A 26,984-nucleotide genomic window follows, 5' to 3' on the forward strand; every position below is an offset into this window, starting at 1 on the left:
ACTGCAAGCACTACTTTGCTCCTATAGTAGATGAGGAAAAGGACCATGGGCATGGTCATTCTATATATCATCTCACCCTTGTGCTTTTGTTGGAGATTACTATGAAAACTGGCTATGTATCTAAACTATTGTTGATGTTGTTCTGAACTATGTTGCTTCCGCTACTGTTAAACTGATGTTGTAATAACTAGGTTAGAACTCCGATGTATGACAAACTATTTGTGAACTTATTGTAACATGTGGCTCGTATGTTGAATCATGTACGATCTTGGCTTGTATGTTGGTTGATTCGAGATCCTTCGTGATACTCGACGGACTACCGGATTTATATGGGCTCAAGTGTGATGGTTTGACTGCCTTGGTGGTTGTTATTTTACTTGTGCTCTTATAAATTGGACGGTTCTGTTATAGAGGCATTGGTCGGTCAAGGCCCTGCACGTGAGATGTTCCGTGCACCACCACATAGACATAGCCCCAGCCCCTACCAGGGTGGCATGGCCTTCAAATACCTGTCCTAGGTCAGGTTGTTCATTCGTCCATCCACTCGCTCACCATTTTTGCTCCACCCCTGGTCAAAACTGACGTGCTCCACCCCATTCAATGACTCCAACAAGAAACACAATGCAGGTGCTCGATCGTACCACCCATCCATTACGATCAACCATGGTGAGGAGGGTGGCGGTGATGGTGCTCGTTGCATTGCTAACTCGCTATAGTATCACCTATTTCTTTGGTATGAATCAAATCCATCCTCAAAACACCATAACGATTGGTACGTTACCGTACCAAGCCATGTCGCTATAGTATCCATTTGTTACTTTGGTGGGAATTGACTTCATTATCAAAATATGATAACGACAGGACGTTACCAGACCATATCGTGGTTATTTTCGTAGTTAGTTATATTGGTCTACCATCAGTAGTACTAAAAGAATAACACATCAACTCCCGATAACAATATGTTATTGGGTGATTAGTATTTACTAACAATAGCACTCAAACCGACACATTTTAAAATATCATCACATAGTGCCACAAATGCATGTAGCTAACATAGCATCTCGTTGTCATTCCTATGATGGTTTAAGTCTACCATCTATATAACACTAAAACATAGAACTCATCTTATACCATATAAGCATTACTTTTTTGCAAGTTAAGTATATGATAAAGCATATGGGACACTATTTAGAATAAAGTGTATGGTACACTATTTAGCATATAAGTGTTACCTTGTTGATGAGTTAAGTCTATGCTAAAGTGGATGGGACATTAGTTAGCACATAGACGTTGCCTTCTAGATAAGATAGGTCTATACTAAAGTGGACGAGACACCATTTAGCATGTTTCCATCACTTAGTAGTAAGATAGGTCTAAATTTACTCCTAAAATGAATCTCACAACACCACTACAACAATAGCGTTGCTTTGAAGTGCATCTAAGAAAAAAGGAAGCCATGTCAGTTCTAGATAAGAATAACCAGTTCAACCTATATAAAGCATACAAGTTTTTTTTCCAAAGGGGAAATTATATTGAAGAAACCATAGCACAGTACATCCTAGTCTTACAGAAAACACACTAGCAAAACTAGAAAATAGAAACAATAACACCCAAGACACCAGAATGTTCTCGGCGTCCTCGCTTGAAAGTCATCCACTAGAAATGACTGTTGAGATCATGTCAAGATCCACCTCCTAACCTCACAAGGGGCGCCAAACCATGGATCTACCGCAAGAGCGAGCACCTAGAAGCTTCGTAGAATTTGTTGATGCTAAATGAAAATCGACAGCCGATGCAAGTGAAGGAAAGGAGAGGAAGAGGGATACGACACCGTTAGCCTCGAGATCGATGCCCGAAAGATTATTTCTTCATTGCCAACACTATCAACAACATTAACAAGGAACCCACCAAAAGGGATGCCAAAAGTGCCCACCCTTTCGCAAAAAGGAGGGAAGGAAAGCCTTATGCTTCCGCTGGTGAAGGAGCTGGAGCACTGCGTGTTGAAGGGCTCCTCACAACTAGTTGCGTCAAAGTCATCAACAGGACTACCAATGATAAAGCGGAGACAACAAAAGCACTAGTGTAGTGTCACTGCCCCGGGTAACCTAAACCCTAACCTACCTAATACAAATCTAGTAGCATAGGGTATGTACATCAACCATCAAAATCGACGTTCCCCGCACCCTTTGGCATTGTGGAGGTCACTAGAGACAAGGGGGCCGCCGAAATCAATGTCGAAAAGTGAGTCGCCCTTGGTTCACCATGGTTTATTGTAGCAAGAGGAAATGAGTTGATGAATTAAAGCATACCAAGTTGGAAAAAATACATCCTAGCTATTCAAGCACAAGGATATAAAAAGTTGTTTAATCACAGGCCAAAGTCAAATGAAAAAAATCAATCCTACTAAAGTCGAGATTGGCAAAGCTCCAATCCAGGTTTGTGGAAGTGATGAGTCAAATGATGCTTATGAACTTTTGGTATGGCAATTGTTCGTTTTCTTTCATGACACTTGATACATCATACACACTATCTATTTATTCCGTGATAAAATGTTGCTATTGCTTGGTCCAAAAACATTTGCTGAAAGGAGGGAATGAGAGCATTATGCTTCCACCGATGAAAGAGCTAGAGCACCGCGTGCAAAAAGGCGCCCTGCAACCAGCCACGTCGAAGTTCGCAACGCAACTGTTGATGATAAAGTGGAGGCAACAAAATCACCCATGCAAGGTTGCCACCCTAGGTAACCCAAACCCTAACCTACCTAATACAAACCTAGTAGCATAGGGTATGCACACTGGCCATCGAAATTGAGGTTCTCCGCACCCTCCGGCATCATAGAGGCTACCAGAGGCAAGGGGTTTGCTGAGATCGACGTTGGGAAGCGAGTCGCCCTGGGTTACTGTAGCATGGGGGAAATGAGCTAATGAATTAAAGCATAGCAAGTTGGACAAAATACATCATAGCTATTCAAGCACAAGGCTATAAAAAGTTGTTTAATCATGCATCAAAGTTAAATAAAGAAACCAATCCTACAGAAGTTGAGATTAGTGAAGCTCCAATCCAGGTTTGTGGAAGTGATGAGTCAAATGATGCTTATGAAGTTTGGTATGGCAATTGTTCGCTTTCTTTCATGAAGCATGATACATTATATATATTATTTATTTACTCTGCGATAAAATGTTGTTATGGCCTAGTCCATAAACATTTGCCAAAAAGAAGGAAAGGAAAGCCTTATGCTTCCATCGGTGAAGGAGCCGGAGCACCACGTGCCAAAAGGGCACCCCGCAACCAGCCGCGTCGAAGTCCTAAATGTGACTACCAACGATAATGCAAAGGCAGCAAAAGCACTCGCCGCCCGCATTAACCTGTACCCTAACCTACTTAATACAAACCTAGTAGCATAGGGTATGTACATCAATCATCTAAATCAAGGTTCTCCACACCCTCCGGTGCCATAGATGCTACCGGAGGCAAGGGGGAGCCTTCGAGGATCAACACCAAAGAGCGAGTCTCCCTCGGTTCTCCCTAGTTTACCAGGGAAAACGAGTCGATGAATTAAAGCATAGAAAGTTGGACTCGTCCTAGCTAGTCGAGCACAAGGCTATAAAAAGTTGTTTAATCATACACCAAAGTCACATAAAAAAGAATCCTACAAAAGTCGAGGTTGACGAAGCTTCAATCCAGGTTTACGGAAGTGATGAGTCAAATGATGCTTATGAAGTTTTGATGTGGCAATTGTTCATTTTCTTTCATGATACTTGATACATCATACACATTATTTATTTATTCTGTGATAAAATGTTATTCAACGTGTTCGGCTGGTACGGTCTCGGATTGTTTTAGCATGTTTTAGCTTATTCTCTCTCATAAAACACTATTTAATTATCTAAAATCATCCGAGCTATAGTGCACATATCTACCAGCCGAACGCCCCCATTATTGCTTGGTCCATAAACATCTGTTGAATGGACATACAACTTCGTGAATAATAAAAAGTGGGCAAAACACATACGCCCAGCACCATTTTAAAAAAAAGAAGTGGACGATACACAAATCACCCCCGAACCATTTGAAAACTAAGCCCGATTCGAGGATAGCAAAAAAAATCCCAGGGAGCCAAATGCAAAGGTCTCTCAGCTTTGCCATTTTGGCAACCATCACCAACAACCGGAGGAGAGAGAGCTCGAGTCACAAAGCTAAAAAAAGCACCGAGAAATCTAGTGGTGCAGCGAGCGAACCCTCCCCTTCCTCCGCCTCCCATTTCCAAAATTTTCACCGCACGCCTCTCCCCGGCTCCCCGCGACGACGCCCCCCCGAAGCTTCGCGAAGCTTCCAGGGCCTTCCCCCGCGGCCGCCCCTCCCTAGATCGCCGCCTCCGGCAGCGGCGAGGCTGCATCGCGAGGGCGGTGGAGGAGCCGGGCGACGGGGTCGACGAAGGCGGGGCGAAGGGGAGGCTAGGGTTTGGCGTCGGTGTCGGGCTGCATCGGCCGGCGCCCTGTGAGGGAGGAGGAGGATGCATATGATGCGGCGGCTCAAGAGCATCGCCTCCGGCCGCTCGTCAGTCTCCGATCCGGTGAGAGCTCCATTTCCCGGCCCATTCCCCACCGCGATTGGTGTCCCGGGCACCCGCATTGGGTGTTTAATGACGCTACGCTAACGTTCGGGTTCATTTTGTTGGGGATTCGCTCGGTCGTCTCTTGCGGCAGCGTTTGTTCGTTCCATTTGCTTGCTTGGTTGTGGCTGCCTACCTTACAAAGGCTAAAGCGTTGCACGGCCTGTTCCCTCCTCAGGTGGCAAGCGCTTTATTTTGCTTTAGCCAATTTGGCATTCGGCTCCTTGCGCTTTAAAGTCGACATCTTGTTTGTTTTTGCTGAAGTATTTATTTCTCCAGTTGGTCTAATAGATGTGGTTTTGGCTGTAACGCGTTAGCGATGTGAGCTTCATAGGACCATGTAGAAAATGGAAAGTAGCCTATTCACTGAGACTTTACTAGTAAAGGATAATGGCAGGTTCTAGTCAGTCCATTGGTTCAAAAAATTTTGCTCATTCGGGAAGGATTTAACCAATGGATTAATCAGGAAATGGCTCCCGTTCACAAAAAAGAAGGACATGGGAAATAGGGGTTGTTACATTGAAGAAACTCTGCCTTTTCTTCTTCTATAAATGCTAAGGAATTACGAAACAAGTAACCATTTCTCGTTGTCTACTGTTAGGGTGGTGACTCTGGCTCCAAAAGGCCAAAATTTGAGCAGGATGGAGCAGGAGATATTGTTATCGAGCCACACTTAACTGAGGACAAACCTGTGCGGATAGACCAAGAATCATCGTCATCATCTAATAGGGATGCTGAGGCAAGCACATCTACTAGCATGAAGCCTGCTAAAACTGAAGAACCAGTAGCAGATCTTCTTCCCAAAGAAATGAATGATATGACAATTAATGACGATAAAGCTGATGGCCACAATGATAAGGTTATTTCAATCTCATTGATTCATTGATTGCTGAGCACATACCATTTCTACTTTTGGTAGTCATGCCTCGTGTTCTCTGCCATAGGATGGTGAAGGTGTTACTCTTGATGGGAATGGAACTGAGACAGGACAGATAATTGTGACAACAATAGGAGGCCATAATGGGAAGCCAAAGCAGGTAATATATTAACCTATATCTTGCTAGCATCGAATACAAATTGTTTTTTGCTTTCATCTAAAAAGGCATTGAATACCAATGACAGTACATTACATCGAATATTGCTGCATGCTATGTAAACAGGGCCACTTGATTTTTATATATAGATATTTTAAAAAACTCCTCTGTGGATGACATTGCAGCAGCACTATACTACTTTTGTTTATTGTTATTGGATATTCTTTATGTGATGGATGCAAACTTTTGTTCTTTGGATATTTGTTTGATTTATTGTCCTATTTTTTTTTTGTTTTTTTGTTTTTGTTTTAGAACATCATTTTGTGAAACTCGAACTGTGAATCATTGATATTGTTTCTATTGGTCATACAGAAGGTCTCATACATGGCAGAACGGGTTGTTGGTACTGGTTCGTTTGGTGTAGTTTTCCAGGTACGCCATTTGCCATCTTTTTGCCTCAACGTATAACACTTATTTCTAGAAATGGAAGTTCACGATGCTGGGGCCAAAGTCATTGAACTTATCTTGTATAACAGGCAAAATGTTTGGAAACTGGTGAGACGGTGGCAATAAAAAAGGTGTTACAAGATAAGCGCTACAAGAATAGAGAGCTCCAGACTATGCAGTTACTTGACCACCCGAATGTAGTTCAGCTGAAGCATCACTTCTTTTCAACAACCCAAAGGGGAGAAGTTTACCTCAACCTAGTACTTGAATTTGTATCTGAGACAGTTTATCGTGTTGCCAAATACTACAATCGGATGAACCAGCGTGTACCCATAATATACGTTAAGTTATATGCATATCAGGTATATGATGATGTTCTGTTTCATTCCAGATTCCACCTATCAGATTTTTTTCAAGAAGTTTAGAATCATTGGTTGGTATGGAATGGACATTATGAATGATCTGTATTCCTTCTTGTCCAGATGTGCCGTGCGCTTGCTTACATCCATCGTGTTGTCGGTGTGTGTCATCGTGATATTAAACCTCAAAATCTACTGGTAAGTTCCCAGATGCACTTTTCCTCGAGGCAGCTTGAGTGGTTGGTAGTGTTGCGAGTATTCTGTTATTCCCTTTTTGGACCATTTTGATATCATCTTGCTTGTAACATCTGTGAACACAGACATATTGTGTAAGTGCACATCTGCAGATTCTCATGCACAATTTGTCTGCTTAAATCTATGAAATATTTTTTTTGTTCTGTTTTATGCTAACTGCTGAACAGGTTTCTTATTGCAACTTGATTAACCTTCCAGGTCAATCCTCATACACATCAACTTAAGATTTGCGATTTTGGGAGCGCTAAGAAATTGGTACACTTCTCTCTTTTAGTTTCTTCCTTTTGAATATCTTCATGGATTTAATAAAGTAAAATATCCATTTCAGGTCCCTGGTGAGCCGAACATATCGTACATTTGCTCGCGGTATTATAGGGCTCCTGAACTAATATTTGGAGCTACGGAGTATACCACTGCAATCGATATCTGGTCTGTTGGCTGTGTAGTGGCTGAGCTTCTGATTGGTCAGGTATAGGATCTCAATCTTAAGTTCACCTTTGGCTTCCAGTTGATTATTATGCCAACCATTTTCTGAGAGGGAAATAATTTTGTTTTACCATTGTAAAATCTGTCTTTTTTTTGGGTCAAAGATTACTATATAAACTACAAAATTGCAGTTTTGGATTTTATGTACTAGGATTTGATCAACTCACTGTTAATTGAGATACTTTTTATCTGCTGACAATTTTTTTGATGTTGACTGGGTCCCCCCCAATTGTAGCCTTTGTTTCCTGGTGAAAGTGGTGTTGATCAACTGGTGGAAATAATAAAGGTTTGCATCTGCTATCAAATTATGTCATGAAATCACTGGTGATACTTTGTAGACTGAATGTTTTTCCTTTTCTTTTTTATCCAAGATTTTGGGTACTCCAACAAGAGAGGAAATCAGGTGCATGAATCCAAATTATTCTGAATTCAAGTTCCCTCAGATAAAAGCCCATCCATGGCACAAGGTTAGGGATCTCTAATCTCTGTGGTATTTTTCATTTCAGCTGTAGTCAGTTGACCAGCTCACCTAAGTTTGTTTTTCATGTAGCTTTTTGGTAAGCGCATGCCACCTGAAGCTGTTGATCTTGTGTCAAGGCTACTTCAGTACTCACCAAATCTGCGCTGCACCGCTGTAAGAACTAATTTGAGATTTTAACTGACCAATTAGTGAATCCAAATTAGTATAGATGTGTCGCTATTGATACTAAGCCCTATATTTTCCTTCAGTTAAACCAGTTATATGCCAGTTGGTATCTGAAGCAATAGTATCTTGATCATGTTCATTTTATTATGAACATGAGTCGGTGTCATTTCTATGTTTGGAGAAGTATGAGAGCTTCGAAACTCGGTAGTTTCTGATGAAAGATATTTAATTATGTTTTCAGGTTGATGCCTGTGCCCATCCATTCTTTGATGAGCTGCGGGACCCCAAGGTCTGCTTGCCAAGTGGACGGCCACTGCCACCGTTGTTCGACTTCACTGCAGCTGGTAACTTTTCAATATGCCTAAATGATGTTGATGTTTCATTGTACTCTTGTCTCAAAACACATTTGGAACTGGGATGCAGAACTCGAAGGGCTCCCAATTGAGCTCGTCCATCGGATTGTTCCTGAACACATGAGGAAGTGAAATAGGTGGACGAACTGGAAATCCCTGTTTCTCTGTTATTTCTTCTGAGATGTGCAGGGCATGCTATGGGCCGCTATGGAGGAGTGATGTAGCTAGCTAATGCCTTGCTAGATGTAAAGAGGGCTGAAAGTTCCTTGATTGGGCGTGTCACCAAGACTAGAGTGTGACCCTAGAGGCAAACCTTATGTTTGCTTGTTGCCCATGGTGGAATCGGCTTGTTGTACCTTTCGTTTCGTTATGTTGTGTACCCAGATGTGTATCGATGATAACTTAGGCTGTTGTATTACCAGGTTCATGTTGAACAAGAGAATTCAGAGTGCTTGCTTCCGTCACTGGAAATCCCAGAATGTCAGTTTTGATTATTGCACGTCTCTTTCTATCAACCACTGGTGTCTCGTATATAAGCATAAAAAGTTCTGCCCGATATTGGCTTGCGTGGTTTAGCGATAATAGCTTTTTATGGTCGCAACAAATGAGCGGTTACACGTCAATAAACTGACAAAATGGTACAAGTGTCCAAACTCTGTGATGCAATGTGTATTTGTCTCTTCCACGTAAACTGACAAAATGGTACAGATGTCCTAACACTACGATGCAATGCGTATTGTTACTTCCCGTCTTGTGAAGATCTCTGAATCTTCCGTCTCCCTGATACCTTTGACCTGAACAAGTTGCCGACGATTGTGTTCACGGCCACCAATGCAAGCATAAATACGCGTGGCATCTCTCTCCAGATCTGCAATTGATGAATTGGCATCGTTTTAAAAACAGCAGCATAGTTTACTTGCATGTGATTGCATTTTTTTAGAGCAAGTGATGCAAGGAAAATAAAATTTTGATTATCCAATTAATTTTGCGGTCACAGATCTGAAACTTTAGCACGGATCAGCAGTAGCTGAACCGAACCTCATCAACAGGCAACAGCAGCCAAGAACATGTCATCAACAGGTTGGTAGCAAGTTGAGTTTTATAAGACAAGAGGGATCGATGGCAAGTTGAGACGCTGGAGTGTTGATATTTTGCTGCGCTAGTGCAGAAGTTAACCGCATGCAAAAAGAACATAGCACTTAAACTATTATGAATCGACGCATATTTATACACGTTTCACGCTTATGTAATAGTTTAGGGTTTCTTTCTTTTCTTTTCTTTTTTCTTTCTGAAAGTTAGTTTAGGGTTTCTTCGACCGGATATGCGTCCACCTGTAAGGAAGAGGAAGGGCTCAGGGCAGTTCGTGACCACAATGTGCCATGCCACAATTTTTTGTTTTTGTTTTTGCAACTCTTTGATTCGCTGGCACAACTACGATGTGCCGTACTTTTCTTAGCATCATGTCTCATATGTAATAGACTCATTTTCTTATCAAATTTTAACACAAGTGTGGCTTCAAATTTACTCATCAGACTTTCTGTGGCATCCGAAGGTTTGACGTAGCAAATTACGACACCAATTGCCATTTACATGCCAACCATCCACTAAGCAAGGCCAGAGAGCTGTTGATGCGCTGGGCCGAACTCACACGAAAGACGCAGGCGAACAGTAGCGGGAGTGGGACGTACCTATCAGCGTGATGCAAGGGGTCACTCACTCACTCGGCTCTGAAATAAACAAAACACACACGACGGAGCACCTACTCGTGAGCTATCAACAGCGACGACGACTTGTTTAACATGTAGTACGTTCCCTGCGTTTATATAGACCTAGAAAAACGGGTTAGATTTTGCGTGATCTTCTTGGACGCAAGCGCTCGTCAGGCAGCAGGTGCCGTCTACCGGGCACTGTGTGTGTGAGCGTGACAAAACATGTCCCCAACCCCAACCAGAAAGTCTTGTCTTTGGCCCCGTATTCTTGCCCGTTGGACGGGCCAATGCCAAAATTTGTGGCAAAACGTTACTGTAGTGTTTTCGTTGTTATTTGATAATTAGTGTTCAATCATAGTCTAATTAGGCTTAAAAGATTTGTCTCGTGGATTTCGTCTAAACTGTGTAATAACTTTTATTTTTTATTTATATTTAATGCTTCGTACATGCGTCAAAGATTTGGTGTGACAATAAATCTTGAAAAATTTAACGTTTTAGGTGCAACTAAACATGGCCCCGTTTTCCGGCGGACAGACCGACCCGCCGTCCACGCTACGCCGACCCCATTCGCCTACCGCAATCACCCCATTCTGCTCTTCTTTTCGCCCTGTCTATAACGCAAAAACACGGGCAGGTCGTCTCGTCGTGAAACACTACGGCCGGCCTCCCGGGCTTGTTTGGATCGAGACCTACGAACACGCCCGGGGGGCAACGCCGTCGATTTTCCGGTGCCTGGGACAGTTGGGGCTGGATCGAACATTTCTATTTCTACAAAATCCACCGTCGTGGCGAAGAGAGATTAACTGGCGATGGCGAGTGGCGAAAAGCGAAGAGTTGAAACAAATTTGGGTTGCAGCGAGACCATAACGAAAAGGACTTTTGTGGCTCGTCTTTTTCTATCTGCTCCTAGATAAGAACACACCCACTTCATCTACCACCGAAACAGAAAGGATCCATCCGAGAGTGTTGGGCACGTGAGCGTCATCATGCAAATCAACTATTAGTGTTACACACTAAAGGAGCGATCCTAGCTGTTAATTGAAGTGTTCAAAGGTTGACTAAATATATAAGCAAAAATATTAATGTTTTTGACACCATACATTGGCAAAAGTATTAATGTTTTTTACCAAATTTATACCTTTCTATATAAAATTGGTCAAACTTGAGATACTTTAACTTGGTACGGAGTACTGTGCTAGAATTACATTCTTTTTGATACGAAAGCATAGGATCTTAGATAACATGCTAGCTAATAACGTTAATAAAGAAACTATTAGCTGGCTTCTTTTACTAGCAGCCTAGACCCTAAGCGCAATCACAGCTCACATGGTCACCGTCACACACGCATGTTAGTATGTCATTCCTACTTGAGTGAGACTGTCTTCGTCTCGACCCAAAATATAAGACCCATTCATCCTTTGAGTAACACTACATACAAATAGTTTAATATCTATTTTTTGTCTTCTTTAACAACAAGACTTAAAAGGCAACCCTTTCTACAAATGTGTCTACAGGAGAGAAGATACTTATATTTGGGTTATGTCTCTCCTGGTACCTAAAATGGATCTTTCATATAGGTACTCTGTTGGAGGCTATATGTATTATATTGGAGATCTATTTTCAGTTTTGGTTCCGCAATAGGTCTCCGTTAGAGATAGCCTGAGCCAGACAATAAAAGGGTGGTAAATAAATAAACAAATAATCCAAATCAATAGAATATAAAATGTGGTATAATAATAAGGAAAAAAAGTTAATAAAGGCCTTCCATTTGCACTCCCCGTCCCGTCCTCCCTCTTCCTCCGGTGCTGCGAAATTTTGAGACCCCAGCCAGGAGACGCGGAGGCCACCCACCCCCACGGCACCACACCCCGGAATTCGCGCAAATCACAGAAGCGCCCCTCGCCGCCGGCGAACGCACGTACCCCCCGGAGGCGGCGGCGGCGGAGTCCGCTCTCTGCCGGCACGCATCGCCCAGTGGTTGCGGAGGGCGCGCCTGCCTCGCCGGCGCCGGCGATGGGCAACTCGCTGGGTTGCTTGGCCTCCGGCGAGCGGCTCGTCTCGGCGGCGCGCGACGGGGACGCCGTCGAGGCGCGAATGCTGCTGGAGTTCAGCCCCGCGCTCGCGCGCTACTCCACCTTCGGCGGCCTCAACACCCCGCTCCACTTCGCCGCCGCCAAGGGCCATCTCGACGTACGTGCGGATTCTTCCGTGTTTTCAGCGTTTTGCCCCCTTCGATTTTGGGTCAAGAATTGTTGTCTCTGTGCAGATTGTCACGATGCTGCTGGAGAAAGGCGCTGACGTGAACGCGCGCAACTACTGCGGCCAGGTAGATCTTTCTGCGTTCTCTGGGTTCAAAAGTTCTCATCTGTGTGTTCCAGTTATCTTCTGTGAGTGCAATTCGAACAAAATGCTAAGATCTGTCGTGCACAAGTGGTGGATTTGTCAACTCTTGTGCCATTGAAAGAGAGAGTGGCATCAAGATTCAGTTTTAGGTGACTAATTATGTTGCTCTGCTCAGCGATGGCATAAGAAAATCTGAACCTGTTATGCACTTGTGCCTATGCTCCAGAGCTGAACCAAGATTTGATTAGATTTCATAGCTCTTTCTGGCACTTCTGCACGTGGGATAGGAATTACATTTTTGTTCATTCTTCAGTTTTTTTATCTGTATCAAATAGTTTGTTGATTGGTTGCAATTGCTTTGATGGATGGATCAAGACTGCGTTGATGCATGCGTGTCGGCATGGGCACTGGGAGGTGGTTCAGATGCTTCTTCTCTTCAGATGCAATGTAAGACGTTGTCTAATATAGTATTTTTGTCTGCTACGTTTTTTTTTGGCTTAGCACAAGGTGGGTCCGTGGGTGCTGACTTTTTTTTTTTGGCTGATTCAGGTTACCAGGGCAGATTACTTGAGTGGTCGAACGGCACTGCATTTTGCTGCACATGATGGATTTGTTCGGTGTATTAGGCTTTTAGTTGCAGACTTTGTCCCAAGTGTGGCCTTGGAGGATATTGCCTCTTCCGTGGTGGATGGTGGTGATTGTCAGACGAACAGTGGGAGCAGTCCTAATTCCTCATTGGGGCAGAAGTTTAATGAATTGTATGTGTTGTCAATGAATCAAATTTTATTGTTTGAAATAACTATCTGTTAACTCCATGTTTGCTTCAGTGCCCGTGCGAGGTACATCAACAAGCCTGCTGATGGTGGCGTTACAGCACTTCACATGGCAGCATTGAACGGTCACTTAGATTGCATGCAGTTGTTGATTGACTTGGGTGCTAATGTTTCAGCTGTCACATTTCCCTATGGCACTACCACAAATTTGATAGGCAAGTGTTTGTTCTTAGCTCAGATGCAATGCATTGAACAATGCTATTTTTCTTTACTCAAATAAGGTTTCAATGCACTGGTGGAACAGGAGCTGGCAGTACACCGTTGCATTATGCAGCAGGCGGGGGGAAACAAGAATGCTGTGAGGTAAATCAATGCCATAAAGCAGCATCACCTTTTTGACAAGAAGCCCGTTTCAGACTTTCAGTTATAGCAATTGAATGAAGAATTAATTTGTTCTGGTATTTGATGATGCTGTTTTTGCAGCTACTAATATCAAAAGGTGCTAGCAGGTTGACACTCAATTGCAATGGGTAAGTTGTTTTTGTTAATAATGTTATGTAGTATTCCAAATCTTTAGTAATATTACCATTTTATCCATTGGCCAAACTCACATGAGTAGCCATAACTTATTTCACTATCTTGTGTTTAGGTGGCTTCCCGTTGATGTTGCTAGAATATTTGGACGGCGCTCTTTGGAGCCATTACTTTCTCCGAATTCCCACTCGAATGTCCCTGTATTTCAACCGTCCAGTTATCTTGCCTTGCCACTCATGAGCATACTTAATATAGCCAGGTTAGTGTTTAACAACTCACACATGTTTTCTTCAGCTGGAAGTAAAGTATTATAACTGAATTTCTTACTTTCATAGATAGCTATTGATGCTGGCTTTTGATATAATGAATGTATGTCGCTATGCTAGAAGACTTTTGATATGTCAACATATGCCCTATGCTTTTTGCAAAGTAAAGGAGGAGGCCATGAAAGCTGTTTCATTATGTATTCTAGCGGAAATAATATCTGTGAAGAGTTAGGGCAGTTTTGCATCTCTTTTAGAATTGCATTATTTCCAGAGATTGTTACTTTTACTAAGGCAACAATGCTTGGCTTGGATTGTTGGGTATGGAGAAAATGTGGTCATTGATCTGTCTCTTTTGTCACCTTCAATCATCGTAGTATAGTCATCTCGTACTCCAGTTATTTTATCATTTATGTTTCTAGTAATCTGAAATTAAGTATGTTGGAGTTAAACTGCTAGAATGAAGTTGAGTTACTTCTGCTGATTTTGCAATTTTACCTACTTAACTGGCTTTGCAATTCCTCCTTGGATGTGTTTGGTGTTTTTTCTTTCCGCTGATAGCGTTACATGTGGTTTAGATATAGTCATTCAAATGATCTTAAAGTTAAAATGTATTGAACATTTGTTTATATATTTTATTTGCTGTGCATTTGCAGAGAATTTGGGTTGCAGCATACCTTACCGACAGTTGATGATAATGATCTCTGTTCAGTTTGTCTAGAAAGGTCTTGTTCTGTTGCTGCTGAAGGTAACTTGCTTAAATTTTACCTAGAGAGACTTCTTCAATATTATCACATTAGACACTTGCTTAAATTTTACCTAGAGAGGCTTCTTCAATATTTCTCGCTTCACATGACACTGACTGCAAGAGATGCTGTCATTTTCTGAAACTTTAAAAATCAGTGGAAGTAACACAACACTATATAAATGAAAGTTAAATACCAAAACACTAATGGCACTTGTATATGTAACCTTGGTTGCATAAAATGCTTTTAAGCTTTTACAAAGCTATATGTTTTCAATAGGATTTCCGTTGATCTTTTTGGTCATGTAGATCATGCTACAATATGTCCCAATGTGTAAAGTGTCATGCTGGTATGCTGACATTATATTTTTGTCCTTTCAGGTTGCACTCATGAGTTCTGCATCAAATGTGCTCTCTACCTCTGCTCAATGGGCAACATCCGTGTTGAGTTCACAGGCCCACCTGGGTCCATCCCGTGCCCTCTTTGTCGGAATGGCATAATGTCATTCGTTAAGCTACCAAGCACACCAACAGAAGGGCTTAAATCAAGTTCAGCACTCACATTCTGCAACCCATGCATACTGAACACCCGATCTATGGACTCGCCAGCCACTGTCTCCAAAGCAGAAATCAGACGCAACCGTGTGGCAGCTGTCTCTTCAGAGCTAGTCTGTCCAATCACTTGCAGCCCATTCCCGTCGTCCGCCCTCCCAACCTGCAGGTGCAGCGACGATGATCCATGCGGTGCTACAGATGCACAGGATGGTTCCGAGGTCCAATCTCCCCGACCCTCGCACTGCGTAAGTATGGAGCTGGACAAGAGAGGGGAGGAGGATCTAGACCGGACCAGCTGCTCAGGCATGTTCTGGAGTCGAAGAAGCTGCCACAGGGAGCAACAGTGTGATGCAGAGATCAACGCTTGATTCTTTATTTGTGGTTGTGAATATGTTTGGATTCATAGCAGCTCAATGCGGGAGATGAGCAGCGGTTATTTTTCCTCCCCAGCTGTGTTCCTTTCTCTCCTATTTACAGCCAATATTTTCTTGATTGGTGAAATCCGGCTGCGTCCTTTGCAGCCGTAGCGTGTGTACTGTAACAGTTTTGTTACGATGGGTCGTGCACCTGTGAATCTAGATAGCTTCAAAGTTGCTAGACAGTTGCTATTCTTTCTTCTTCGTAGCTGTATGTAAATTGCAGATCTGGATGGAATTATTTTCTGTCTCTGAGGATAAATATTTATGTACAGCGATTCAAATACCCCTCCCTCTAATGATATATAAAAGACGTGCCTTCTTCTATTCAGTTTCTTGGTACAATACAGTAGCGGCTAAGCCTGAGCTCACAGGAAGTGCCTTTCTTCAACAATCAGCATTGCTTCGAGACATGTAGCTACAACAGATCAGTCATGTACTACTACTACTCGCTAGATGCGAGTCCTGGATCAGTTACGCCGACGCCGGCGATGACAGGAGCGTGCTGACGATCCTGTCGCCGAGTCCTGGCACCGCTGACAAGAAGTGGCCAGTACCGGGGAGCTCGTGGTAGTTGACCCAGCCGAGCGTGCGGCATATGTGCCGCTGCAGCTGCACGGGCACGACGCCGTCCAAATCGCCCTGGAACAGGTGCACCGGGAACGGCGGCTTCTCGAGGTCTGTCGGCTCGAAATCTGGCCACCTCCCGAACATGACGGCCATGTCGCGGTAGAAGGACTCCTGCACACCCTGCTGCGTCGCCAGCCTCGCCCTCTGCAACAAGAAAGAACACGGCACGGCCGGCAGAATAGTAAGCATCGCTTTGCAAAGCTGGTTTCGTTCTGGGGGACAGGACAAGGTAATTGAGGCAACCGAGCGAGCGAGCCGACGAACCGAGTGGAACATCCCGTTGGAGAGCGCCATGACGCGGTTCTTCTCGTCGAGCGCGTTGGGGAAGGGCGCGGAGCCGTCGATGACGGTGGAGGTGGGCAGCCACGGCTGGCTCATCCACCAGTGCAGCAGCCACGGCGCGTAGTAGGCGACCCGGAGCGACCACTGGTCGCCGACGGTCTGCTTCCTGTAGAGCTGCCTGGCGAGGCCCCGCGGTAGCCCGCGCCAGCGGTAGTTGATCACGGGCGCCATCATGGCCAGCCCGGCCAGCCTGTGCGGGATGTACCTGATGGCGGCCCAGCCGGCGTGGGAGCCGAGCGAGGAGCAGACGAGGTGGAACCTGTCGCCGAGCTCCAGCGCGTCGGCGAGGTCCTCGATGTCCAGCGCCGCGCTCTCCACCGACCGCCGCGGGTCCGGGTCGCTCTCGCCGTACCCGGCCCGGTCGAACGCCACCATGTACACGCCCAGCTCCTCCAGCAGCTCCTGTTCGAGACGAGCCCGTTCCATCAGTTACACTGACTACTGACACAGTCGCGCGGTCAAGCGAGCCTGGAAATGAAATGATTGGCCATGCATGCACCGTGCCGGCGCACACACGCTTCAGGTAGGCAAAAACAGCGAGAATTCCACGCGTGCCTAGTCGTTTTCGTGGAACGTCGGGGTTGCGTGTTATTCCTGGTGGAGGGTTGGTGAGCGACGACGACGCCGGCACACATGCATGCGTAGCAGCCGTCAGCCGCCCGCCCGCACGGGGTTGGAGGTGGAGTTGGTGCTGGACACCAACTTGTGTTCCGGTGCCGGTGCGCTATCGGACTAGTGGTAGTGGTTGCCACGGCCTGAAGCACACGCATACATGCATGCATGTGGAAGAAAGAAGATGGAGAGAGAGACGTGCAGCGCAGGCGGGCGAGGCCGCCGTCACCAACCTGGGAAGCGCGGGGCGAGTCCATGCGGCCGCCGGAGAAGCCGTGCGAGTAGACGACCTTGAAGCGCGCGCGGTCCCTGCTGACCCCGGACTCGGCGTACGCCAGGTACCGCCCGTCCCGGAGCCGCACCCTGGGCGCGGTCACCGGCGGGCCCCCGGGCGTCCCGCACGGCGTCGGTGGAGGCGGCCGGACGGCGTTCAGGAACCACCCCGCCACCAGCGCCACGGCCGCCAAGAGCACCAGCAGCCCCACCCGCGGGGTGCTCGTCGTGATCCCGGTCGTCGTCACTGCCGGCAGCAATGGCAACCAGTCGCACACACCGCGCATGTAGGCCAAGCAGACCCAGCACACCATGGCTGCACGCATTGCACCGATCGCGAGCGACCAGTAGCCTGTGGAGGCAGCTGCACCTGCAGCCATGGGAGCTGATGAGCTGGGAAAGGAAAACTAATGGAGTGGGTCGTGTGTGATGTTGTTGAGGCTAGCTTGCTTAGCTACAAGGCTTTGGGAGGACGGAGGGTGGTTCTTAAAACGTGTTAGGTATTGTGCTGATGAGCTATTGCGAGCTAAATGGTGGTGGTGACTTTGGTGACGCTTTGCAGTTGCTGAGATGTGGTGGTGGAGGGGCAACCAGGGCAACCCTTTCACTAACCTACCGACGACGACTGCTTGCTTGTGCACACACCGCACACATATATATGCTACGTTATCAGCCTCATTCGGTGCGTACGTGCTTTCATTTTCTGGTCATGCCAAATTGTTACCAGTAAGTAAGACCTCACCTACCGCCAACCCATTTCAATGTGCAGTGGTCTGGTCTCCCCCAACCCTACCTGAAAAGGCCTCGTTTTTCTCTGAAAAAAGAATTGGTCTTACACACCAGTTTATTACTAGATGCTGGGTCATGTTGTAGATGTGGGTCATGTAATATTTGTTTGATATTACGTATATCTTTTAGTAGTTCAAAAAGTTTGAGTTTACACGAGTTCTAGTCTTTCTCAATAATGATTTTCAAAGACTCCATGGCCATTCCACAGATGCTATGCCGTGCCGGTTTGACTACAGATTATTCAGTACTTGCTGTGTTTTTGAAGACTGGATGGATATATTATATATATACTATATGAAAACAAAAAAGAACTATTTACGTGAGCATGACGTAGGTGATGATGTTTTGCCCAAAGTTGCATCCACTGATGCTTTTGTAAAGGGGGGTGGTGCCACCACGACTCTTTTTGGCTCCCTCTGGATATCTGTCACACACCTCTTTTTGGGGGTTGGTGCATGGTGTTGATGTATGAATGGACAGCAATCTTCATTCACCCTTTGGCATCTCATGTAATACTACCTTTCTAGAGTCTCTCAGTCCTCACCAACTCCAAATACTGACCTGTTGGGAACACCCCGTGGACTGGACCAATGAGAGAGGTGGCTAAGCCTTTTTTGCATTGGGTCGGTAGTGATCTTGGTAGGTAAAGACGTGTTTCAGAAGTCGTGCGCGGCATTATTGTCAAAATGCAGATTGTTCTGTCCGTCTGTGGATGTGGTAAAAGTATGGCAGTACCTGAATCGTTTGCGTATTGGAATCACTCTTTAGACTTGTTTTGGTAGCTCATTGTTTCATGCTGATTTGTTCTTCTGATTTACCGTCGACAAGTCTTTCCATTCCCTGGCCGTCTAGTTATCGTCCAAAGAATACATCAGTAACGTCAATGGCGCAAAGTTTCTCTCAACAACAGCGTGTTGATATGAAGACTGAAGACATGATTTGTTTTAGAGTTCTGGAGACAACAGCGTGTCATATATTGCATAGGGCTAAATAACATTACAACAGTTCAGAGCATTTCACAATCTCTGTATCCAGGAGTGGAACTAGCACAAAACTTAAGTGAAGGCCTGTTACTGATGAATCTCTATAGTTACACGAAAGAAGATATATTTTCTTTGAAAACCCATAATTTGAATGGGGGACGTGCCCTGGGTCCGCCCCTATCTGCACCCTCCAGCTATCACAAGAAACAGGTGTACCAAAAGCTGAACAAGCTTAACGAAGACATATCGCCATGTTCGTTTGGCTTATAAGCCGTATTTTTTTAGTCAACGAACGGTATTTTTTTCTCACAACAAATCAACCAACAGTACTTTTAGCCATGGCTTATCAGCCAAGCGAACAAGACATATTGTTGTTATCTTCTTTTTTCTTCCTCATAATAAATTTTAGAAGTAGAGCTTTTGCTGTACTTTTTGAAAAAAAAAATAGTAAGAGCCGTAGCACCGGAAGTTGGACTGAAAGCATGAGTTTATTATCAACGAAAGAGTTATGATTTGAGAATTCCCTGTACCAATCCTCTGATCACTTTTTCTCGCTAGTCTTCGCTCGGGCGTTCTTAAAAATTTTCAGCCCAAAGTATCACATCGAATCTTGCGGCACATGCATGGAGTATTAAATATAGACGAAAAAAAACTAATTGCACAGTTTGGTTGGAAATCGCGAGACGAATGTTTTAAGACTAATTAGTCCATAATTAGCCATAAGTGCTACAGTAACTAATATGCGCTAATGATGGATTAATTAGGTTTAATAAATTCGTCTCGCAGTTTCCAGACGAGCTATGTAATTAGTTTTTTTTATTAGTATCCGAAAACCTCTTCCGACATCTCCGAAATATCCGATGTGACATCCAAAATTTTTATTTCGCGAATTAAACACAGTCTCGATTGTTGTACAACGTACTACCAATGATTTCGTCAATGGAAGGAATACTAAATCGGCCAGCTCTGAAATTGATGGCAGTGTAAGGCAGTTCCAAGCTAAGTTTTTCTGAAACGTCCACTCATTTGACCTTTTCCGAAGGGCGCCCACTCGTACCGGTATCGGTTGATTCACGTGGCATTGTTATCACGAAATGAAGTATGAATGTTTGGGTGTTCATTAGAGAACAATGGCCTACCAGAACAAGTTAATTCATCCAATCTTCAACGATCAGGGCCCTGTTTGACGTTAAAAGAAAGGGGGTCCTGTTTGACATAGGTCTATGAGAAATCTCTGGAGCTAGAACTGTGTGTACACTTGAGTTATCTTGATGTACTGTTTTCTTTCTATTCTACACAAAAATAGTCGCAAGATTCTTGATTTTAGCATACAAACTATAGATATTAGGTGAATTTTGGAGTTGAAGATGCCCTAAGCGGGCCTAAGAGCAACTCAAAGAGACTCGTTATATTCTTTCTAATTTACAGGAATGGAGGTTTTGGTGAAAAATGTACCCTTCAACAACCTCTTTACTTGTATTTCTAAATATAGATAATCCTCTATTCCAGATTTCTTGCTAGCCAAAGATAGAGAGCGAATGCGTAGAATATATAGAAAAGTTGTTGCAGGTACAAAGATATAGATAGCGACTTCTACTCAGATGACTCTCCAACTGATGATTTAGAGAGTAAAATTAGAAAGACTCTTGGAGATGCTCTAACTCAGGGGAAATCATAATCACAAGGATGTTGAAAATGGGAATTATCGTAATTTTTTTTTAAAAAAAAACTATTCTACCACCTACAATTTACTTTGTTTGCTTGACATCTCAAACTATTTCAATTGACTCAATCTATCTAATAAGAATTGTCTTCTTTTCGTTCTTCGCATAGAAGTTCAATTTGAAGTTTGAAGTTCAGGTATTGTTGGGTCATAAAGGACGTTGTATCTAGAGAAATACTTGTAACAAATTTTTATCATTATCTTCAAGCAACAGTACCTCAATTGTAATTTATAATTAGATGCTCTAACCTATAAAAGTAATGATGAAAACTCCATATTGTAGTTTTTGAACATGTTTTTTTAGGTTTTGGGAAAAATTTCCGGAACTCTAATACCTATTCTCTCCATGATACCAAATTTTATTCGGCAAAAACACAAAATTCCATCTCCTATCATCAAGATAGTTTGCCCAATCAATATCTCAATAACCTTCTACATTTAGATGGCCATGGCACATGAACATGTCCATTCCCAAAGGCTACCCTTCAAAAATCATAGATTCATATAATATCTAATAAATAACATCTAAATGCTCACTTCTAGCATCGTGCATGTACCGGCTTACAACACTTACCGTATAGGAAATGTTAAGTCTTGTATGACATAAGTAAATGAGTCTTCCCACAAGCCTTTGGTAGATTTCTTTGTTCACTGATTCAGCACATATTTTGTCGTCAATCTGAGTGCAGCTGCTCGCCTCCACATGGGCCTATTCCCTTGGGTTCAAGCTTCAGGCAGACCTCCATCGCCTCCTTAACCTCAGCTGACGCCACGATGTTTTTGGAATATTGCTTGAACACTCGTCTCCATTCTCTCTTTCTTAGGAACATATAAGGCCTGATCCGCCCTAAATATTTTAGGAGTGGCTTGATCCTAATCCGAGCCACATTTTAATAGTTATAAACCGATCCAGTTCTATCCATTTAAGGTCTTGTTTAGATGTTGTCGAATTCACCTCAATCCACATGCGTTTAAATTTCACCATATATGCACCACTTATAACATATGTATATACATCCACAAGACATGCGCACCACCCTATAATTCGCTCTAGCTTCGCCACTAGGGTCGTTGTGGTACCACAGAGAGGACGGAGGAGCCCAAGCCGCAGCACGCAGCCTCTCAGGAGTCGTAGCGTTGCGCCGCGCTGCCGCTCAGACCTAGCCGTTTTTAGAGTTGTTGCCACGAAGTCTCTTGTCTCATGATCCGAGGGCCGGCCCTTCCGAAGGATCCACACGGCTACAAAAGGGCAGATGGAGAATCCGATCCGTGTATTGCCCATCTAAGACAAAACTCGATGGAATTCCAAACTCGATCCAATCAGGCCCTTTCTTTCAAGAGTCCATACATGATCCATAGAAATCAGGCCACGAGTTGGGTTTCGAGTTCGGCCCTTGGATCTTCACGACCCATTACCAGGGCCATGCACTTGCTGATATACATATTTGGCCCTTGTTTAGTTTACCAAAACTCCCAACTTTGGCACTATGCAAAAAAAGATTCTCCGTCACATCAAATTTGTGGTACATGTATGAAGTACTAAATGTTGACGAAATCAAAAACTAATTGCACAGTTTAGTTGTACTTTGCGAGACGAACGTTTTGAGCCTAATTAGTCAACGAGTGGACAATTATTACCAAATAAAAACAAAACCTACAGTGTAGCTACAATGCCGGCGAATTCAGCCGACGCCGAATCTGGCCGGAACTAAACGCGGCCTTGGTCTCTAAGTCCATGGGTTTTGTCACAATATTAGACAGCCCAGCATTTATGATGTCGTATGCCATCTCATAAATTTGACTTTAATACTCAGTTTTAACACGGGGAAATGAAAATGAAGAGTGGAACAAATAAAATAGTTTGGTGGAATAAATTGAGTTGGAATTTTATTGAGACGGTTAATTAATCAGACAAAGTGAATTTTTCTAAGGTTGTAAAATATGTTTATATTCTGAAAAAACAATGAAAAAGAATGATATAATAACTCTGTTGAAAAACTTTCATTTTTCAGGTGCTTCTTGGCAGCAAATTTTACAAAAGAATAAAGAACAAAATCTAAATGTCCCATTTATCATGAGTCATGATCAAATAACACTGTACTTCGCATCGCTCTAAAGCTAGTAAGCCAACTCCACTGTACTTCGTTCGTTGATGCTACCACGGCTTTGCGGCGGCTGACGAACCGAAGAGTGTCCGGAGAACGGTGTCCCCGAGGCCGGGGACGGCGGACAGGAAGTGTCCCGTGCCGGGGAGCTCGTGGTAGTTGACCCACGGGAGGCTGCCAGCGACGTGGCGCTGCAGGACGACCGGCACGAGGCCGTCCTCGTCGCCCTGCCACAGGTGCACGGGGCACGGCGGCTCCGGCAGCGCCATGGGGTCGAACTCCCACTTCCCGAACATCACGGTCATGTCCCGGTAGTAGGACTCGTGGATGCCCTGCTGCGTGGCCGCCTCCCGCTTCCTCCGGAGCGTGCCGTCGGCGTCGAGCGCGGCGCGGACCTCAGCGTCGCGCTTGTTGGGGAGGTGCGTCGTGTTGTCGACGACGGTGGAGGTGGGCAGCCAGCGCTGGTCCATCCACCAGTGGAGCAGCCCCGGCGCGTGGTGCGACACACGCAGCGCCCACTGGTCCCCGCGCCCCTGCCGCGCGTACGTCTCCGCCGCCAGGTCGGCCGGGAACCCGGGCCACCAGTAGTTGATCACGGGCGCCAGCATGGCGGCGCCCGCGAGCCGGTGCGGGATGTGCCGCAGCGCGCCCCACACGGCGTGGCAGCCCAGGGAGACGCCCACGGCGTAGAACTTTTCGCCCAGGCCCAGCGCGTCGGCCAGCTCCTCCATGTCCAGCGCCGCGCTCCGCACGGAGCGGTGAGGGTTCGGGTCGCTCTCGCCGTACCCCGCGCGGTCGAAGGCCACCATGTACACGCCCAGCTCCTCCGCCACTTCCTGCATTTTTTTGTTTGTTTGTTACAAGAAAGCGTTTGTTCAGCACGGTAAAATCAATCATCAAACGGTAGATGTGAATATGAATTGTTGGCAGTTCTGACTTTTTGTCCTAGGCTCGTTCGTTTAAATTTATCAACTAATTTATAAGCTAGAATTTACATTATTTTTTTCTTACAATAAAACAGCTTCGGGACCTAGTGTAACCGGTGACCAGATCAGCGTACCTCCTAATGCTGTAATCAAAGTGGAATTCTTTAATGAGCGTTGACGAAATAAACGATCTACCCTCTCTTCGTTTCGGCTGATTTAACTTATAAGTCATGACTGAAAGTATTATTGACTGATTTGGTATGAGAAAAAAATAATATTCGTTGATTGATAAATTATAACTTATAAGCTAAATACGACCAAAGAAGAGGCTGATGAGCTTTCTGATCACCCTTAATCTCGGCCGTCGATTTGTAAGCGACAACTCAGGCTACTGGCAGCTAGGACAGCTGTTTATTTAATTTTCTGCACGTTCGGATGAGTGGATGACAGCTACTACTTCGGAAGTCCATTTCACTGTGCTGTGCCACGTGGTCTCCAACTCCGTACGAGTACATCATTACAGCTGGCTTGGACTGGAGTCTGGAATGGAGCCGATGATGATGCTGTACGTAATGCAGAGAGACGAATGGCTGCGTGCTAACCTGTGAGGCGCGGAGGCTGTCGAGGCGCGACCCGGAGAAGCCGTGCGAGAAGACGATCCGGTAGCGCGCGGCCTCCCTGGGCACGCCGGACTCCTCGTAGGCCAGGTGGCGGCCGTCGCGCAGGCGCACCCGGCGCGCCGTCACGGGCGGGCCCCCGGGCGCCCCGCACACCCGCGGCGCCGGCGGCGGCTGCAGCGCGGCCCGGCACAGCCACTCGCCCAGCTGCCCCACCAGCAGCACGGAGGCGGCGGCCTCGTCGCCCTTCCCGCGCTTGCCGCCGCAGCCGAGCGCTTGCGTGGACGCCCACAGCAGCCGCTCCATTGGTCCGACGGATCGGGCAGCCGGGATGCGCTGCTGCTGCTTGCTCGCCGGCTACTCGCGCTGTTGGTCTTGCGGAGGAGGACTGGGACCGCAGCTGCAGGCGGCCGGCCGGATGTATCGAGGGAGGGAGCGGTAGGTGGGGCAGCAAGCAGCCCGCGCGCCGGTGTTATTTATCGGGGTGCTCGCCTCACACTCGCGTACTGTGGCATGTGGACGTGGTCGTGCTGCGTGCTCGCTCGAGTGGATGGCTGGCTTCCCGGACGACTCGGCTTTGGCTTTGTTTATTCGCCGGGGACAACGCGGTTTTACGGAGTATGCCGCCAACCGGCGCGCCCGCGAACGCGCGTGGGTGGCCGTCCCGATGGGCCAGGGCCACGCCGAGCTTCCTGCTGGCTGCTGCATCGTGTGATGTCCTCCGAGTCGCGTGTGTGTCGTCGCAGTTGGCCAGCTGCTGCACGAGCACGGATGCACCTGCAGTCCTGCACACCGGACGTTTTTTATGAGCTCAGAGCACAAGTGCAAGCTGAGGGAATTAAAGTGTGACTAAATAAGCAATGCTTACCCATGACTGCTGGTTTGGATGTATGTGTAATAATGTAGTACGGTTTCCTCTCCCCGTTAATTTACTTCCAAGTCTATTGCGCTTTCTTGAACGAGTGGGCCTTCAGGGGCCGACGCTCCATGATTTTGTGATAATACGTTATCATCTGATGATCATATACTTATATATTTCTTGGTTTCCCGTGTTCCGTTCCGCTCTCAAAATCATAATAGATTACCTCGGTCCTGTTCTGCACACTACTTCAACAGTACTTTTCCTTTTCAACGAACAAATAATTTTTTTCTCTCACAATAAATCAGAATAAGCATCAGCATAAGCTAATTGTATATAAGATGCCCACGAATGTCAAGACTCAGACTACAAAAATATTTCACTAATAATTTGACATTTTTTAATTATTATAATGCAAGTTTGATATGGTTACGTTTAATTATACTATCTAATTATTATAAATATATAAACATAATAATATATTAAAAATAAATAAAGTAGTGAATGTGTAATTTAGAAGACCGTGTCATATCAAATTACGTATTACAGCTACTTAGTATTTTCCTCTTACAACATTCACTATAAGCATCAGCATAAACTAAATTTCAGCATAAGCGAAGGGGGCTCGGTAGGTGGTCATCCATTTTCTATACTACTCCCATTTCTCAGCGAACAAAGTTGCTACGGTTAACACTGTTTGGCCACCAAACCTGGACCAACTTCTACGGGCTCGGGAGATTCCGGCAGTTGTGCCGAACCTGCTGGCGCCACGACAAAGGTTACCCCACCTGGAACTCAAAGCTTGGCTGTAGCTAGTTTTTTCTTTTTTTTTTTAAACATCGAATTCTTGAGACATGCAAGTTGCTTGAAATAAGTGCGATATAGTTTTTTTTATATAATAGATGGTCATTTGTGTACCTTTAGTACATATAAGCTTGCAATAAGCTTAAACTTTAGATGTATTTACGTATTTTTTTTGTGCAGACTGTTTCTTCTTAAAGAAGATTAAAGCTGGAATTATCTTTCAATTATAATAAAAAGTACTCCACGAATGCAACGGGATATTATTGCATGCAGATGGTGCCACTCGCCCGGCACAGATACATCTGGCACAGCTACACTTGCCGATTTTTCGTTCCATATATACTTGTTTTTTTCACTTTCAGATACGCACAAAAAAGCCTCAACCTAGGTGTTGTCCTCAATAATGTATCATACATTCCTATTCCACAACAATGGAGACTAAGGGCTTGCCAATCATCCGGTCCAAACGTTCAGACCGGAGCAAGCTGCCGGCAATCATCCATACGCGCATAGATTCTTTTTTTGGGCCACTATTTCCTAACTGGGCTAGATAGATAGTATAAACATGTGCAGATAGATTAGATATTATCCGTCCAGCTACAAGCAAATAGGCCCTAGAGTCCCCGATGAGTCTAATGGTGACGCACTCCATGAACTACGGGGACTCTTCTGTCTTCTCGGTCACCACTCACCTGCTCAGCAGAGGCTTTGCGGGCACCGTTGCTGCACGGCCGCTGCCCAGTGTTTGGCACGGCTAGCTGTAAATCGTGGCTGTCTCCGTATCCAACCGC

General features: G+C 45.1%; 4 protein-coding genes across 4 annotated transcripts; 2 read left to right on the plus strand and 2 right to left on the minus strand.

The window, feature by feature from the left end:
- The first annotated feature begins 4,366 nt into the window (after nucleotides 1–4,366).
- LOC136529041 (shaggy-related protein kinase alpha-like) lies at nucleotides 4,367–8,686 on the plus strand. Its single transcript, XM_066522092.1, has 13 exons — nucleotides 4,367–4,573; nucleotides 5,214–5,471; nucleotides 5,557–5,649; nucleotides 6,019–6,078; nucleotides 6,183–6,455; nucleotides 6,576–6,650; nucleotides 6,906–6,962; nucleotides 7,036–7,176; nucleotides 7,429–7,479; nucleotides 7,565–7,660; nucleotides 7,744–7,827; nucleotides 8,081–8,183; nucleotides 8,263–8,686. Exons 1-13 carry the CDS (start codon nucleotides 4,514–4,516, stop codon nucleotides 8,322–8,324), a joined length of 1,413 nt encoding a protein of 470 aa, XP_066378189.1. The 5' UTR covers nucleotides 4,367–4,513; the 3' UTR covers nucleotides 8,325–8,686.
- Nucleotides 8,687–11,693: 3,007 nt separating this feature from the next.
- LOC136529047 (probable E3 ubiquitin-protein ligase XBOS33) lies at nucleotides 11,694–15,634 on the plus strand. Its single transcript, XM_066522102.1, has 10 exons — nucleotides 11,694–12,091; nucleotides 12,168–12,227; nucleotides 12,620–12,691; nucleotides 12,794–13,002; nucleotides 13,072–13,232; nucleotides 13,322–13,380; nucleotides 13,501–13,547; nucleotides 13,667–13,810; nucleotides 14,471–14,562; nucleotides 14,941–15,634. The coding sequence occupies exons 1-10, from the start codon at nucleotides 11,915–11,917 to the stop codon at nucleotides 15,480–15,482; spliced, it is 1,563 nt and encodes a 520-aa protein (XP_066378199.1). The 5' UTR covers nucleotides 11,694–11,914; the 3' UTR covers nucleotides 15,483–15,634.
- Nucleotides 15,635–15,827: 193 nt separating this feature from the next.
- On the minus strand, nucleotides 15,828–18,008 carry LOC136529055 (uncharacterized). Its single transcript, XM_066522111.1, has 3 exons — nucleotides 17,348–18,008; nucleotides 16,425–16,904; nucleotides 15,828–16,304 (listed from the first exon to the last, which is right to left on the minus strand). Exons 1-3 carry the CDS (start codon nucleotides 17,765–17,767, stop codon nucleotides 16,005–16,007), a joined length of 1,200 nt encoding a protein of 399 aa, XP_066378208.1. The 5' UTR covers nucleotides 17,768–18,008; the 3' UTR covers nucleotides 15,828–16,004.
- Nucleotides 18,009–22,852: 4,844 nt separating this feature from the next.
- LOC136539556 (uncharacterized) lies at nucleotides 22,853–25,105 on the minus strand. The gene is made up of 2 exons (XM_066531524.1): nucleotides 24,516–25,105; nucleotides 22,853–23,823 (listed from the first exon to the last, which is right to left on the minus strand). The coding sequence occupies exons 1-2, from the start codon at nucleotides 24,834–24,836 to the stop codon at nucleotides 23,038–23,040; spliced, it is 1,107 nt and encodes a 368-aa protein (XP_066387621.1). The 5' UTR covers nucleotides 24,837–25,105; the 3' UTR covers nucleotides 22,853–23,037.
- Between the last annotated feature and the right edge of the window lie 1,879 nt (nucleotides 25,106–26,984).

This window comes from Miscanthus floridulus, chromosome 2, assembly GCF_019320115.1.
Source record: "Miscanthus floridulus cultivar M001 chromosome 2, ASM1932011v1, whole genome shotgun sequence".
NCBI classification, from domain to species: Eukaryota; Viridiplantae; Streptophyta; class Magnoliopsida; order Poales; family Poaceae; genus Miscanthus; species Miscanthus floridulus.